Raw genomic sequence first — 16,036 nt, 5'->3', positions numbered from 1 at the left:
GTAACAGAGTCCGGATCAGTGTTCAGTCGGAATACTGGTTTCTGAGGGACACATGGATTTTTTGGAGCTCTGATTTTTAGACTTTTTCTTCTTATTTTTTGCAAATAAACGCAGAATTCTGACTTTAATCTCAAAAATAAAACTTTAATTTCAGAATTTTAACTTTTTAATTTTTTTTAAAGCTCCTATGAGAAGTTTTTTTATGAAAACAAACAAACTGAAAGGAAGACTGATGCCTTTTAAAGACCTTAAACTGCAAATAAGTCCATCAAAGTCATGTTTAATGTCTGAAAGTACTCTGTTGTGATTTGTCTGTGAAAGGAGCGCAGGATGAGGTCATTTGTCAAGAAAGAAAAACATGTAAAGGACCGCTTTGTCCACAGGGGGGCGCCAAAAGCATCACAAAGAAAGTGTACCTGGGGCGCTCTTGGTCTAGCAATTTAAGCGCCCCTCGTATAGAGGCTACAGTCCTCGTCGCAGAGGTCGCCGGTTGGACTCTTGGCCGCTCGACCATGCGCTCTCTACTCCCCACATTTCCTGTCTCTCTTCAGCTGTCCTGTTATTAAAGACAAAAAATATATTAAAAAAAATAATAAAAGAAGAAAATGTTCCTCACAGGAGCTTTAATGCAACTTACTTTTTTCCCTTTTTTTTCTTGCAAAAACTTTAATTTCTGAGATTAACAAAATAATCCTGGCTTTTTTTAATCCAAGAAAAGCTTTAATTTAAGATTAAGAATCCTGATTATTTTTAATCCTGAAAAAAAACATAATTTTTTAGATTAACAAAATAATCCAGATTTATTTTTAAATCCTGCTAAAAAATTCAATTTTTGGAGATTAAAAGAATCCTGATTTTTTTTTAATCCTGCAAAAAAACTTTAATTTCTGAGATTAACGAAATAATCCTGGATTTTTTTTAATCCGCCAAGAAAAAACTTTAATTTGAGATTAAGAAAATAATCCTGACTATTTTTAATCCTGAAAAAAACTAAATTTTTTTAGATTAAAGAAAGAATTCTGACTTTTTTTAATCGTGCAGAAAAAATTTCATTTTTTAGATTAAAGAAAGAATTCTGATTTTTTTTTAATCCTGCAAAAACTTAAATTTCTTAGATTAACAAAAAAATCCAGATTTTTTTTTAGTTCTGCAAAAAAACTGAATTTTATAGATTAAAGAAAGAATCCTGACTTATTTTTAATCCTGCATTAAAAATGTATTTTTCTGAAATTAACGAAATAATCCTGACTTTTTTTAATCCTTCAAAAAACATTACATTTTTGAGATTCAAGAATTCTGACTTTTTTTAATCCTGCATTACTTTTTGAGATTAACGAAAGAATCCTGACTTTTTTCAAATCCTGCAAAAATACCTTTAATTTCAGTATTTTAACTTAAAATTAATACTTTTTTAAATGATCAAATTCTTTAATTTGCCTGTGATAAAAAAAGTTTCAAGTTTAAACCCAAATCCTCATGCGTGACCCTGACATCTTCTCTTGCATGATTACCACAAGAAAACCCTTTAATTTCAGTATTTTAACCTAAATGTAATACTTTTTTTTAATCATCAAATTCTTTATTTTCTGTCTGAAAAAATTCAAGTTTAAACCCAAATCTTCACATGACCCTCACATCAAAAACAAGAAAAGATCTGTCCTGTTCTCGACTCTTCTGAATTTATCAAAAACCCTTCACCGGCTCGTCACGCTCAGCAGCGGCGTCCTGAGACCGGAGGAGTGGTGGAGAAAGGTGGAGTCATGGAGGTCTGAAGAAGAATCTGAGCGAGTAGAACTACTGACAGGACAAATGCAGAGTTGTACTGACTGTACGGTCTCCTTATTAAAGAGTCTGTTTTCACACCAGCGTCTCCTCACCAAACTAAATACTGATGTCTGTGATTTAAGTTTAGAAAGTTTAGTTATTAAAGAAAAAAAAAAACTGAAAATAAACTCTTCTCTTATCCTAACGGAGAAAGTGTGCATGTTGTTGTTTTATTATATGTACAATAATGTACACAAATGTAAGCGAGGTCACACAAGAGACCAGTAGTAAGTTATGATAGAGGTATATCAGTGATTACAGTAGCAAGTCATTTTTTCTTTTTCAGACACACCTCTCTGTTTTTCTCTGAGTCCATAGAAAACTGCTTCACTCTCTCTCTCTCTCTCTCTCCTTCTCTCCCTCAGAAGTTCACAGATATTCTGTTTGAGTTAGTCAAGGACAGAACTGTTGAGCCCAGACCAGTCTGCAGGTCAGGATTGGAGAGGGTTCAGTCAGACTTTGAGGAGGTTGATTCAACGTGTTAAACCGAAGCATCAAAAACCCCTCCTCTCCTGACTCTGGACCTGCAGACGGATTAAAAGCTTCACTTCGCTTCCTCAACATTTCTGTCTCCAACAAACCCACCAGCGTTTCCCTCGCCAGACAAAACCACAAGGGAACATGAACTGCTTCTTTAAGACATCGTCTAAGCACATTACGTGTCGGCAGGCACACACACACTCACACACACTCACACACACACACACACGCTCGTATGATTGCACAGATTCTTACACTCGCACATATTTTCACCGGGGCTGCAGAAGTGACAAAACTCAAAGTTTGAAGGAGGGAGGATGTTTGTTTTCATCGTGCATTTTGAGGATTAAGTCGATCTTTTATCACGGTCAGGTTTCAGACTAACATGAATTCTGCATTTTGAGAGATTCAACTTGAAAATGCTTCAAAAAAATCTTCCTTCTTGGATTTTTTTTAAATTATTAAACATGGCACTTTAATCATCAGATTCTTCATTTTGCCTCTGATGAATTCTGAAAATTATCTGCTGAAGTTTCAAGTTTTAAACCCAAATCGTCTCTTGCATGTTTTCTGCAGAAAAAAACAAAAACAAGAAAATGTTTCTGAACTCTTCTGCATCGTTATTTCAAGCTCAGACCTTCTGAATTGATCAAAAACACTTGAGACTAAAATGAATTCTGTGTTTTGAGTGTTTCAGCTTGCAGCTTTAATCCAAAATGCTTCAAAAATACATCCTCCTCTGATTTTCTTTAATGATTAAACGTGGCACTTTAAGTGAAAGCTCTACTTTATCCTTCCCAAAGTTATTCTCACTTTTTTTTAAATACAAAATATTTTTCAAGTTTGTTTAAATATATTCCTCCTCAGTGATTTTAACCCTTTCTGTAATGCTAAACAGGAAAATAACTCTGTTTGATTCACTGAGGTGGAGTATTCAGATCTTTAGGATTCGATTAAAAGATAAAAGAACAGTATGAGCTTTTTGGTCTACATCATGCAGCCCGAGCACACACACACACACACACAATCACACTCACGCACACACACACACAAAGAATGAGAGCAGCAGTTACTCCTCCACGAGCCCTTAAGAGTAAAAACAAACTCAAAAATCAAACGAACGAAGAAGAAACAGAAAGACATCCCTGACGATTTTTCAAGAGCAAATTAAGATGCTGAAGTTTTAGAATTCTTTTTAACTTAAATATAATAAAGATATATGTTTATTCTCTTCTATAGATCTCTGGGTCAGTCCTCTGTGGAGTCTGTGTCGTCGTTGATATAGTCCTCTTCTATGGGTGTGCTGCCGTTCTGCGTCCCCCACTCGTCCTCATCGTACTCTATGCTGTCGTTGTCCTCCAGGAGCTCGTTCTCCAGCTCCCCGGCTCCGCCCCCCGCGGCCTGGAAGCCGGCCGCGGGTCTGTCGGGCAGCGGCTCCCCGTCCGGCTCCCCGTGCCGGTCGTCCCCGGGTTCCGGCGGGGCTGCGTCGGCGTCGTCCTGCGGCGCCGCGTACCCCCCGTTGTTGTTGGAGAAGGCGGCTCTGTCCCGGCTCTCCTCCTCCACGTAGACTCTCTGGTGGCACATGGGGCACGTGTCCTGGATGTAGAGCCACTTCCTCAGGCACAGGGCGTGGAAGTAGTGGTGGCACGGCGTGATGCGGGCCGACGTGGAGAACTCCTGGTAGCAGATCGCGCACACGTCCTCGATGTCCCGCAGCTGGTCGCCGCGCACCTCCGGCAGCGAGTTGATCTTCTTCACGGCGGTGCGGCGGTTGATGAAGGTCTTCCAGCCGTTCTTGGCCTGCAGGTAGATGTTGAAGTAGGCGTGCAGGCACATCATGCAGGCGCGGATCTTGCTGCCCGACTCGAACATCATGGTGTAGGCGCCGTTTCCGAACATGATGACGCCGAACAGGAACTCGATGATGTTTCCCGTGGAGCGGACGTAGTAGACGTAGTCGTCCAGCTTCTCCCACAGGACGTTGGAGAATCCGTCCGCCATGAAGAGGCCGTAGACGGTCAGAGACACCACCACCTGGAGGAGGGACAGCGAAGGAGACAAGTTATTATTTATTAGAAGGATCTGACAAAGGCTGGTGTGAACTCCCTCTGGAGTTCTAACTAGGGGTGACCCCAAATAGTCGACGATTGGTTCTAACGAGTCTTAGTCGACTGCCAATCTCATAGTTGAATATTTGCACATGAAACGTGGATCATTCCATTCAAACCATGGGGGTGCTCAATGTCTAATTTTACATTATTTTCCTGTTTCCTGTAAAAATAGTGTCTCATATATCCTATTTTGATATAAATATAGACTTATTTAATGTAATTCTGAGAACAGCTCTTGAAGTGTTAAATCTCCTTAAAGTGGTAATTAAATCTCCCCTGGTAATTAAAGGTGGACTCTCCCATTTAGCAGGACCTGTGGAGCAGACGTACCTAAGCTGGCCTTTAAATCTTTCTACGTTCATAGTTTCTCAAAATGTCAGGAAATAAAACTTCAGTTGATCCTAAAAACTAGTGATGAAGATGAGGAGCAGCTTCATGAAGAGGGCTGTGAGATCAAGGATTACCGGACCACACAAAAACTGTACGGGGCCAAAAGAACCAGGAGGGATACCCAAAGCTGTCTGAAGCCTCAAAAACAATCCACAGCATCCCATCCACCTCCACACCATCAGAGAGGATATTCTCAAAGACAGGATTTACAGTCAACAAAGACAGGAGCACACTTCTGCCCGTACACACGATGGTTTTCCTCACGTACAATTTGAAAAGACTCAAGCGGACAAAGACGCGATGAAAGACTGTTTTAAAAGGTTCTGTTAAGAGATTTAAAAACCCTTTAGCTGGTTCAGGTTTGATTTTGAACATTATACAAATGTTTAGTCTTAAGTTGGACAAACTACCCTCTGCAGTGCTGCTCTCTGCTGTGTGAACACTGTTTAAATATCTCCTGATTCTTTATTCTATAGTGGAGCGTTGTTCCATGTTTAACTGATGGTGGCCTTATTTGAGTTTTCTCTCCTTCATCACCTCGTTGTTTTTGCAATATAGATTTAAAAAATCTAAGTTTTATACTTATAATATTCTGTTGTCCCTTTTACTTTAAGCTCTGAGTCTCTTAATTGTAAAGGGTTATGTGTAATATTGTCATGCGGTCACCATCATGCAGACTTTGGGTCAATAAGGAAAAACAACAAACATTCCACTATTCGTCGACTATGGGCAAAATCTGATGAATCAGATTCAACTAAGCAAACCCTTAGTCGGGCTCACCCCTAGACCACACACACACATAATAACAATTTCCTGCCTGTTGATGTTCCTGTACCTACAATAAACAAGTGAACTAAATTCCTGCCTGCGTGTCCTGACCGACACCCCACAAAGATAGTCCATCACCTCTAGCCTCCTTTTATCTCCTACAGCTGGACTTTTCTCTTGAAGGCTTGAGGTTTCGTTCCCTTCACATGGTGACTTTATCCTTGAAAAAAACCCTCTCAAAGTTCCTCGTATCTTCTTTGGTTTATCTCCAAAAACAGCTCGCCGCGCCTCGCTCACACGAAGCAGCCGGACTGCAGACTGCTGACTTGCACATCTGAGCATACAGCCGTATCTACGCAGTCTGATCCTGATTCTCTGGTCCTGTTGGGTCAGCTTTGTCCCTAGCTGCTCCCTTGAGGGTGATGATAATAAAACTCAAAGAAGACCAGAGTGCTACGAGTACCAGCATCATGAGGCAGTAACTTCTCCGTCCTCACCTTCAGGCAGAGCTCCACGCAGAACGCCGTGACGGCGAAGAGCCAGGTGTTGAGGGCGTAGTGGTGCCACAGGGCGTAGCTGAGCACCACGGGGAGCACGAAGAGCGCCGTGGACACCAGCAGCACGGGGAAATGGCGGCGGAAAGAGGAGACGTGGGAGGCGCTGAGCGACATCAGGACGGGGTCGGTCATGCCGTGGATGAAGTGCAGGATGGCCGTCAGCAGAAGGCACATGTTGCGGCTCAGGCGGACCTGCGGAGCGAGGAGAGGGAATGTTACAGACTCTGAGGGTTTGATTCTGAGCTGAGGAGATTTTAAAGTTTCATCTGTTTAGACAGAAACTTGACACAAACAGTGGGACATGTTCTGCAGGTGTACACATTAAACCTGTGGTGCAAAGACGCCTGCAAGTCACTGAAACTTTCGACGATGCAGTTGCAGAAACAAAGGAAGAGCTGCTTCACATTTAATGAGCTCAAAATGAAAACTGGGTTGCTGCTAACGTAAGCACGTCATGTGTTCTTCAGATACCTGAAGTTGAAGTTGAAGAAGCAGCGTTGTGACATGAGAAAACACTCGGATTCAAAATGTAGAACAGGAGGATCCGTGATGTGATGCCGCCCTGACGTTTGAACTTTCTAAACCCTATTAAAAGTAAAAGTGAAACTTTAATCCTCCTTGGCTCAGGGACGAGTTCAAGTCCGGCTGGCCAGGGACCTTTGAAACCTCTCTGGCACCCTTGTCTCCTGTAACCTCTCCGCTCACTACGATAAAAGCTTGAACAGTCAGAGACCGCCTCTTACTTTCAACTGCACCAACTGTGATGAAGAATAAACCCCCGTCGTCCTGACTTGTGTGAAATGATCAATCAACGAGGGGCTCGATATTTTAAAGCTGCAGTGAGTAACTTTTGATTTACGTCGATTTTGGCGCCCCCTTGTGGACAAAGTAATACCTCTTCTCTCTTGATGTGTACATGCAAAAGTAGTGTTTCAACAAAAACCTCATCCAGCGCTCTGTCAATGTGATTATTCTCCATGAAAACGAGATGTCAATCATCTGGTCTGACACCGACCCCCCTCAGAGCGGTTTAAGGCATTAAAACTGACAACAGAGAAGGTATCAGTGTTGTTGTGGTTTTTGATGGTCTTGTTTGCTTTTGAAGGTCATAAAGAGGCAGCAGAATAAGTTTCAGTCTGTTTCTCAGCTGCTTAAAAACTCATTCAGGTGCATTTGGACCAAGAGTTCCGGGGTCTTTTAGCCCCCAGAACTACTTCCCCCTGAACTAAAAGGTTCCTGTGCCCCCCATTGTTGTCTGCGTTTCAACCGCGGGCTGAAGTCCCGGGTAGATTGTGCAGGAGGGAAAAACAGTAAACAACACCACCAGACCAGTAGAGGGCAGTAAAACAAAGAGGAATGCCATTCATCACAGATGACACCATTTTCCTTTCTTTCTTTCTTTCTTTCCTTCTTTCATTCCTTTTTCCTTTCTTTCTTTCCTTTTTCCTTTCTGTCTTTCCTTCTTTCTTTCTTTCATTTTTCCTTTCTGTCTTTCCTTTTTCCTTTCCTTCTTTCTTTCATTACCTTTCCTTCTTTCTTTCTTTCATTCCTTTTTCCTTTCCTTCTTTCTTTCTTTCATTCCATTTTCCTTTCCTTCTTTCTTTCATTCCCTTTTCCTTTCCTTCTTTCTTTCTTTCATTCCTTTTTCCTTTCTTTCTTTCTTTCGTTCATTCCTTTTCCTTTCTTTCCTTCTTTTATTCCTTTCCTTTCTTTCTTTCCTTTCTTTCTTTTCCTTTTCCTTTCCTTATTTCTTTCTTTCATTCCTTTTTCCTTTCCTTTCTTTCTTTCCTTTTCCTTTCTTTCTTTCCCTTTTCCTTTCCTTCTTTCTTTCTTTCATTCCTTTTTCCTTTCCTTCTTCCTTTCTTTCATTACCTTTCCTTCTTTCTTTCTTTCATTCCATTTTCCTTTCCTTCTTTCTTTCATTCCCTTTTCCTTTCCTTCTTTCTTTCTTTCTTTCATTCCTTTTTCCTTTCTTTCTTTCTTTCGTTCATTCCTTTTTCTTTCTTTCCTTCTTTCATTCCTTTCCTTTCTTTCTTTCCTTCATTCCCTTTTCCTTTCTCTCTTTTTTTCATTCACCACAGATGACACCATAGAAGCAGACGGACAGGCAGGTATCATTATGAGCAACACAACAGTTAGCCTGTTAGCATGAAGAGACTCAGCTGGTCTGTTTTAGATGGTGCTATATTTCATCACAGATGGATTTACTGAATCAACACGTGAGAGGAGATAAGCGCGAGTAGCAAAGACGTTTCAACACGGCTTTAAAATCCTTTTGAACTCAAAAAGCCGTGATCGCAGAGATCGGCCGGTGTTTTGGTTTAAACAGCGACCCTGTTAACTGGAGACTCTCAGCCGGATGCATCCCTCATAAACGTCTTTAGACCATCATTAAATATCTGATGAGGATATTTTGAAATCTTAATAAAAACTAAACTAGTTTGCATTCCCAGGAACTCCCTCTGTGTTTCAACAGCTGTGTAAACTCCACAAACACTGACACGTTCAGCTGAAGGTCTCCAGTTTACAGGGTCACTTTTAAAACCGGAACACCGGGAGGAGAGACGCATTCACGGTGGGCTGAGAGAAGACTACTGTTACAAGCTGCTAAATCAAGAGAATCACAGCTTCTTCTTTTGAAAAGTACACACACATACAAAAAAGATAGAACAAATAAAAACTAATGAAAGAAAGAGAAATCAAGAGAATCAAAGATGTGTGTGATGTTATTGTGGACGGAGGGCGGAATAAAAACACTGCAGTTAATCTACCAATCAGACACGTTCAGCATTCGTATCGTGAGTCACCAGGTGATTCCCGCCCTTACTTTGAGGAGTCTTTGTTAAAACAAGGGAGGAAAGGGTTAAAAAATGTCCTCTTATTAAACGCGCCTCAGTGATTAATCCGTCAATCATCTGAAGGTGTGGGAGGTGTATATTCTGCTTTGACATACCAGGCGTTCCTCAGGGTCCAGGCTGCTGAGGCCGGTCTGCAGAGCCAGGATGAAGAACAGAACAGGAGCTACAAAGCCTAAACGCTTATCCTCTTCCTCTGTGGAACCTGAAGAGTGAAAACAAGACAAAACATCAACTCTCAAAAGCTTTTCTCAGACGCTGCGTGATGATTCTAAAAGTCTGAGTCTCTTCTGAGCATCACCTATGAAGGCCAGGATGCTGAGGCCGAGGTAGTGCGCCACAGAGGAGATCACGGCGCTCATCCCCAGCACTGTTAGGGTGGAGTCGCAGCCGGAGATGATCAGGTTACTCGTCAGATCCCAGAAAACGTCCCAGCTCAGGAGGTAACCCTGAATGCAGCACAGTCACACGTTAAGACATGCTAACGTCACGTATAACTTCCTTTGTTTTTACAATCGCAGACTCACCTGCGAGTCCGAGCTCCCGTCTGTGGCACCGCCTGTCGCATCACCGCTCTCCCTCCTCACCGCTCGCACCACGTAGACCAGGATCAACGCCTGCGCAGTGACCCGAGTCAGCCAGAACACTCGCAGCACATCTGGGAACCTGATCCTCTTCCACGTGTCCTCTAGCAGCAGCTGCAGCCCGTAGATCCTGTACATGTGCCGCACGAGCAGGTACACGTACCGGCACGAGTAGTAGAACCATTTGAGCCTCATGGCCAGGCACACGGCCGTGTTCAGAGCCAACGCAAGACCCGAAAACACGGCCACCATCTGTCTTACGTCCGCCGGGAGCTCGATCATCAGCCCCCACAGAGGGATCATAATGTCCAGGACCACCAGCGCGGCAAACAGCGACTGGAGGTTGAGCAGGAACACGTATCCGATGCCGAAAACAAGCTGGACCGCGGCCATGCCGAGCCACAGCGTCGGCCCGTTCCTGGGCATCAACCTGAAGCCCAGCGCCGCTTTGTAGTAGGCGCTGTAGAAGTCTATGTGAGAGGTGGCGTAGTAGTTGAAGAGGACCGCCGCCATCCCGAGCAGGACGGCACAGAAGAGGGTGTAGAACTTGAACAAGGCTTTCTGGGAGAGCAGCAGCACCACGCTGGAGATGAGGACGCCTGGGGGGATTACGGAGACACAGTTAGGAGGAGGACTCACTGACAGGAGGGTCTGAATGTGTCCTCTTCATTTAGACCTTGAAATATGCAACACAGATTTTTAGAAAGACTAGAATCCACCTTTAAAGCCTCTGGTAACCCAAATCAACATTCCACCTATGATATTTATAGTCACATGTACAAACTATCATCTATATTTAAAATATTAGAACTGAACTTTAATCCAGTTTTGAAATATTATCAGGCTAGTTTTTGATAACTTTCTGACGCTAGGTTAAAGTGGGCGGGGTTAACTTGGATATTGATGACAAAATAAATATCTAACCAATCAGAAATGAAACACTGAGTCACGCCAACACAGTAACCGCTTTTTGGCCAATGTGAATCTGGTTGTATATCCGGTCTAGTGCTTGCCCTGGTTCAGAATCAGAATCAGAAATACTTTATTTATCCCGGGAGGGATATTCTGGCGTCACAGAGCTCTGATAAACAGTATGTAAGAAAGTTAGATATTAATATGAAGGAATAATATAAAATACAATAAAATACAAAAATAAATGCAAAAGAAAGATAATAATAAATAAATACAAAAAATAATAATAATAAAAAAATAATAATAATAAAAAAAAATTAAATAAAATACAAAAATAAATGCAGAAAAATAAAACAAAATTAAATACAAAAATAAAAAAAATTAAAATTAATAAATAAAAGATAATAATAAATAAATACACAAAATAATAATAATAATAATACAAAACAAAATTAAAAAACAATAAATTAAATAAAATCCAAAAATAAATGCAAAAAACAAAAACAAAAAAATAAATAAAATAAAATCCAAAAATAAAAAAGCAAAACAAATAAATAAAATAAAATACAAAAATAAACAAAAATAAATAAAATAAACAAAAATAAATAAAATAAATAAAATAAATAAAATAAATAAAATAAATAAAATAAATAAAATAAAAGCCAGAGCTGGTTCAACTTGCAAACCAACTCAGCCCCAGTTTGTTTTCCCACCACTCGAGCCCGCTAGCGCGAACTTCCCCTCACAATAACAACGATGGCGGACAACATGCAGTGGTGGCTGTGCCTTCTCAGCAGTGACCCCCAAACTGTGGAACAAACTCCACCTCCATGTTAGATTGTCTCCAACATTTAAATCCTGTCTTAAAAGATATTATTACTCCTTGGCTTTTAACCCAGCATGATAGTTGTGTGGTCTCTGTCTCTGTCTGTTCTTTTATTGGATTTTTAAATTACTCTTTTTGTATTATTTGGTGTTTTTTAAACTATTTTTTAAAGTGTTTTATTATAAGTTTTTTATTTGCGGTGAGTGTTTTTAAATATAGTGAACAACAAGCATTCAAACAAAGTAACTGAGGGTGTTTAGAGCTTGGTAGTTCAGGTAACTAAACCCAAATGACTCCCTTCACCTCCTCCGCCTGAGCATGTTTACCTCTAACTGTGAGGCTTTAATCAAGTTTAATATTAACCTCTAATCGTGTGTATTCAGAGGTCAACATCTACACACTCTGAGGGGAATGACCTTCACTGTTTTCATGTTTTTATTCCTGGAAAAACATTCCTGGTTTTCTGCACCCTCACTGGGTTTTAGTAACACAGCACTAACACTGCTGGTTGACCCACTTTTAAAGCACCTTATTTGGCCCCTTGCCGGTCTGAGAGTCTGAGCTCTTTCCACGCACCGGGAGGACTTTTACTTGTACTAGACCGGTCAAAGGTTCTGAGATGGCACGGACGGCGCGTTATGTAACTTTATAGTTGTTTGACTGAGGCGAGTTTTCTTCTCATGACTCGACACTTCTCAAAGAGCTTAGCTTCAGCAGGGGAATGAAAACAGTCTGTTTACTCGGTGAACTCCACGGCTTAAGTTCAGCCTGCCAAGCGTGAAAAGAATGAGAACTAAAAGGTGCACGACTTCAAAAATCCAACAAGACAGCATTCAATGTATTTCATGATTACTTAAAGGCCCTGTGAGGAGTTTTGAACTGGCTGAGAAACAGACTCAAAATGATACCGATGCCTCTTTATGGCCTTCAATAGCAAACAAGTCCATCAGCAGCAACACTGACACCTTCTCTGTTGTCATTTCTAATGCCTGAAACCGGGGGGTAGGTGTCAGACCAGATGATGGACATCTCGCTTCAGAAGCAGCCTTTATTTTAATGTTTCATGGAAAATAATCACATGCCTGATAAAGTTGACTGTCAAAAGACAACAGGATGAGGTTTTTGTTGAAAACACTACTTTTACATGTTTAGGACAAGAGATAAGAGGCATCACTTTTTCCACAAGGGGGAGCCAGAATCGATACAAAACAAAAGTTCCTCACAGCAGCTTTAAACAAGAAGAATAAATCTTCATGTCTCTGCTGACTTTTGTCTTAATAACATACGATGCATCTTATTAAAAAATCTTGCTGTACAATACTTGTAAAAACACATCATGTCAGGGTGTAAGGTCAGCCTCACTCAAGGCCGGCCCAGAATACCTGGAGGTGCAATCAGGTCCTCAAGAACCTGGCCTTAAAAAAAATTAATAAAAAATGTCATTCATCCAAGGTGGACAGGAAAGGCCTGAAATTCGCTCCACCTAAGCAGGGCCCGTGACTGGAAGATGGGGGTGGATATCGGGCAGCAGTTAACCTTTCCACCTGAAATAGCCCCCACCAACCTTAGGCCAGACCTGGTACTTTGATCCCCTGCGCTGAAGGTGGTTTACATTGTTGAACTAACTATCAACGAGCCGCAGACTTGGCGGCAGAAGTGAAACAATGTGGTTGGAACACCAAAGTCTACCCGGTGGAGGTGGGATGCAGAGGACTTGTGGTGCGCTCTCCACCGTCAGACTTTTGGAGAGATTTGGGAAGCCATGGACGGACTCTGAAGCAGACCATCACATCAGTGTCAGAAGCAGCCAGTGGGTATGACTTAAGCAGAAGGGGTGTCTAGTGTTAAAGGCCGACACATCCAATGATCCAGAGACCGACACAAGACTGATGATGTGCCCCCCCCGCCCACCAGTTCTTAAGAGTGCCCTTATGAACAAAACTTGTGAGTCACATCTTGTGTTTTCCAAAACTAAGAACTGCAAGATTTCACAACAAACACTTTACAACACTGTTCCTGATGAAAGGATAGTGAGCTTTCATCTGTTGTGATTAGATTATAAGACAGATCTGACGTTAAAGTTGCTGTTCAGTGAGATATTAAGATAAGAGACCTATCATTAAAGTCTCAGGACTATTTGCTGATGTGACAGTCTCTTGCCAGACTTCTAACCTACAAAACTAATCTTATTTCCAGGGTAAGTATCCCTCACACTCAGCGGTTTGGGAATTGAGAAATTAAATATGTTCTGTTTTCTGTGACAGCCAGCTGAATATATTCGTGTTTTGGGGTTTGGGTCATTAAAAAGATGGTATTTTTTCCAATATTATCCTAAAATATTGAGAATGTTATGATGAAATAGTGATGGGCATTTCAAGCAGATATACTACTCGACAGACACTGCTTAATATTCATCAATTATTCGAATAGTCTCCCCGCCTCAGACATAATAATGAGTGTAAAGTTGTTGTAGACATGCTAGTTAGATATGTTCTACTATGAATATGGCTTACAGATACTCAATAACTAGTGTCTGACTGCTGTGCCACATTACAACCAGGTGCTAGTTAAAACATTTGAGAAAAATTGACATTAAAAGATGAGTTAATAGTCATGCCATGGATGGACTCTGAAGCTGACCATCAGATCAGTGTCAGAAGCAGCCAGTGGGTATGACTTAAGCAGAAGGGGTGTCTAGTGTTAAAGGCCGACACATCCAATGATCCAGAGACCAACAACACAACTGATGATGTGGCCCCCTGCCCACCAGTTCTTAAGAGTGCCCTTATGAACAACACATGTGAATCACCTCCTGTGTTTTTCAAGTACAAGTACTGAGGTTAAAGTTGCTGCTCAATGAGATATTAAGATAAGAGACCTGTCATTAAAGTCTCAGGACTATTTGCTGATGTGACAATCTCTGGCCAGACTTCTAACCTACAAAACTTATCCTATTTCCAGGGTAAGGAAATGAAATGAAATAAGATGTTTTCTGTGGCAGTCAGCTGAGTTTAGGACATTTGCTATCAGGTATTTTTTCACTGTTATTCTAATATTTAAGTAAAGTTATGTTGACATAGTGATGGGCATTTCAAGCAGATATACTATTCAATGGTCACTGCTTACTATTCGTTGATTATTCTAATAGTCTCCCCGCCTCAGACATAATAATGAGTGTAAAGTTGTTGTAGATATGCTAGTTAGATATGTTATACGTATGGATATGGCTTTCAGATACTCAATAACTAGTGTCTGACTGATGTGCCACATTACAACCAGGTGCTAGTTAAAAAACTGACTTAAAAGATGAGTTAACAGTCACATGAACTATTACATTTTGTATTACTAAATGATTAATCGAATATTTGATATTCAAGACTCCTGGTTCAGACATGACAATAACTTTAAAGGATCAAGGTGATGTTTATACATGTGTTTTAAAGTAAATAAATATAAATAAATTACAGTAACTGTGGTCAAAGATGCTAATTTTGACAGGCAACATGCAGGGCGCCCAGAATGTTTCTTTCATGGCTACTTAAGGACTTCCGTCTGAACTCAGCAGGGATACCAAATGTTCCACAACACTTTCCTGAATTTACCTGACGTAAGCTGCCAGGTAACGAGTCTCTAACTGGGAAAGGTTGGAGGCACACTGGTTAAGCACTGTGTCAGACAAACCTGGCTTGTATGGATATCACTGCTGAAGTCTAAATCGGCTTTAAGTCGCTCTGACAGGTGACATAACTTCACACTGCTGGTGGACGTCACGGCTAGGTGGCAGCAAGCTAGCTAGCTGTCAGTTCAGGTGCTATTCACAGCAGAACAGGACTTTAGAAATACATACCTGTGACTCTGACCAGCACCTTCCCCATGACACCGGCCCACCCCGAACCAGGGTCGTAGTAGGAGTTAAAAATGGCGTCGATAATAAAGATACAAGGAACTCGCAGAGCCACATCCAGCACCGCTAAGGCCTGCTGGCCTATCCGGGCTTGGGTGGACGCCATGCAGGCTTCAGTGGAGGCCTCACAGTCCTGGGGAGTCTGGGCTATCCATGTAACATTAAAAGAGTTAGTAGTCGTCTCTGGTTCCGCTTGGCCCAGTGTTTACTTGATGGCGGTGAACCTGCTGTCGTCCGCCATGTTGTTCACCAGCTCAACCTCCTGTTGCTTCTTCTTCTACTGTTTCAATTCGGGTTGCTGTCATTCGGAGTGTTACCGCCACCAACCGTTACTCCTCGGAGATCTCATCAAAACTTATTAAAATTACAAATAAAACTGGAAAAAACTCTGAATTTATTTTCACAATTTAACAGACATTCATTAAAATGTAATTCAAACGCCTTTCTGGGCTTTAACTGACACAAAAACAGCAGCTTTAACGAGAAACAGAGGAGAACGTTAAACTTGGGTGGCAGTTGGTGTCAACAATCACGTGACTTCCGGTGTTAACATGAAATTATGCATTCTTTTTATTATTATTAATTTAATTCAGCAAATAAATTGCTTAAAAAATATAGAAGTGATCTTTCTGGATCCCGTGTGTAAAAACTCTCTCTCAAAAAAATAATTTATTTTATTATTTTTGTGATTTCATTTCTGTCTGATTTCGAATGTATTCAGATGGACCTCCTATTATTGACAGGAAATTTGTACATTGAGTTATAGTATTTAGAATAATTAAAAAGACTGAGTATAGTAAGGTTAGAAACCTAATTTTAACCCTC

At 41.1% G+C, this 16,036-nt stretch overlaps 1 protein-coding gene across 1 annotated transcript; it reads right to left on the bottom strand.

Annotated features, from left to right (window-relative positions):
* Nucleotides 1-1,966: 1,966 nt before the first annotated feature.
* Nucleotides 1,967-15,752, bottom strand: rnf139 (ring finger protein 139). Its single transcript, XM_034704647.1, has 6 exons — nt 15,155-15,752; nt 9,513-10,168; nt 9,287-9,434; nt 9,084-9,190; nt 6,071-6,322; nt 1,967-4,338 (listed from the first exon to the last, which is right to left on the bottom strand). The coding sequence occupies exons 1-6, from the start codon at nt 15,315-15,317 to the stop codon at nt 3,553-3,555; spliced, it is 2,112 nt and encodes a 703-aa protein (XP_034560538.1). The 5' UTR covers nt 15,318-15,752; the 3' UTR covers nt 1,967-3,552.
* Between the last annotated feature and the right edge of the window lie 284 nt (nt 15,753-16,036).

This window comes from Notolabrus celidotus, chromosome 16 (assembly GCF_009762535.1).
Source record: "Notolabrus celidotus isolate fNotCel1 chromosome 16, fNotCel1.pri, whole genome shotgun sequence".
NCBI classification, from domain to species: domain Eukaryota; kingdom Metazoa; phylum Chordata; class Actinopteri; order Labriformes; family Labridae; genus Notolabrus; species Notolabrus celidotus.
This window is presented reverse-complemented; position numbering and strand designations above follow the sequence as displayed.

Excerpts from the sequence above, each read along its gene's own strand:
- rnf139 (XM_034704647.1), bottom strand. The coding sequence starts at position 15,317 with ATGGCGTCCACCCAAGCCCGGATAGGCCAGCAGGCCTTAGCGGTGCTG. Across the intron at positions 9,435-9,512 it reads ACGGGAGCTCGGACTCGCAG|GGTTACCTCCTGAGCTGGGA; the intron begins GTGAGTCTGCGA and ends TGCTGCATTCAG. Across the intron at positions 6,323-9,083 it reads TGGACCCTGAGGAACGCCTG|GTCCGCCTGAGCCGCAACAT; the intron begins GTATGTCAAAGC and ends CTCGCTCCGCAG.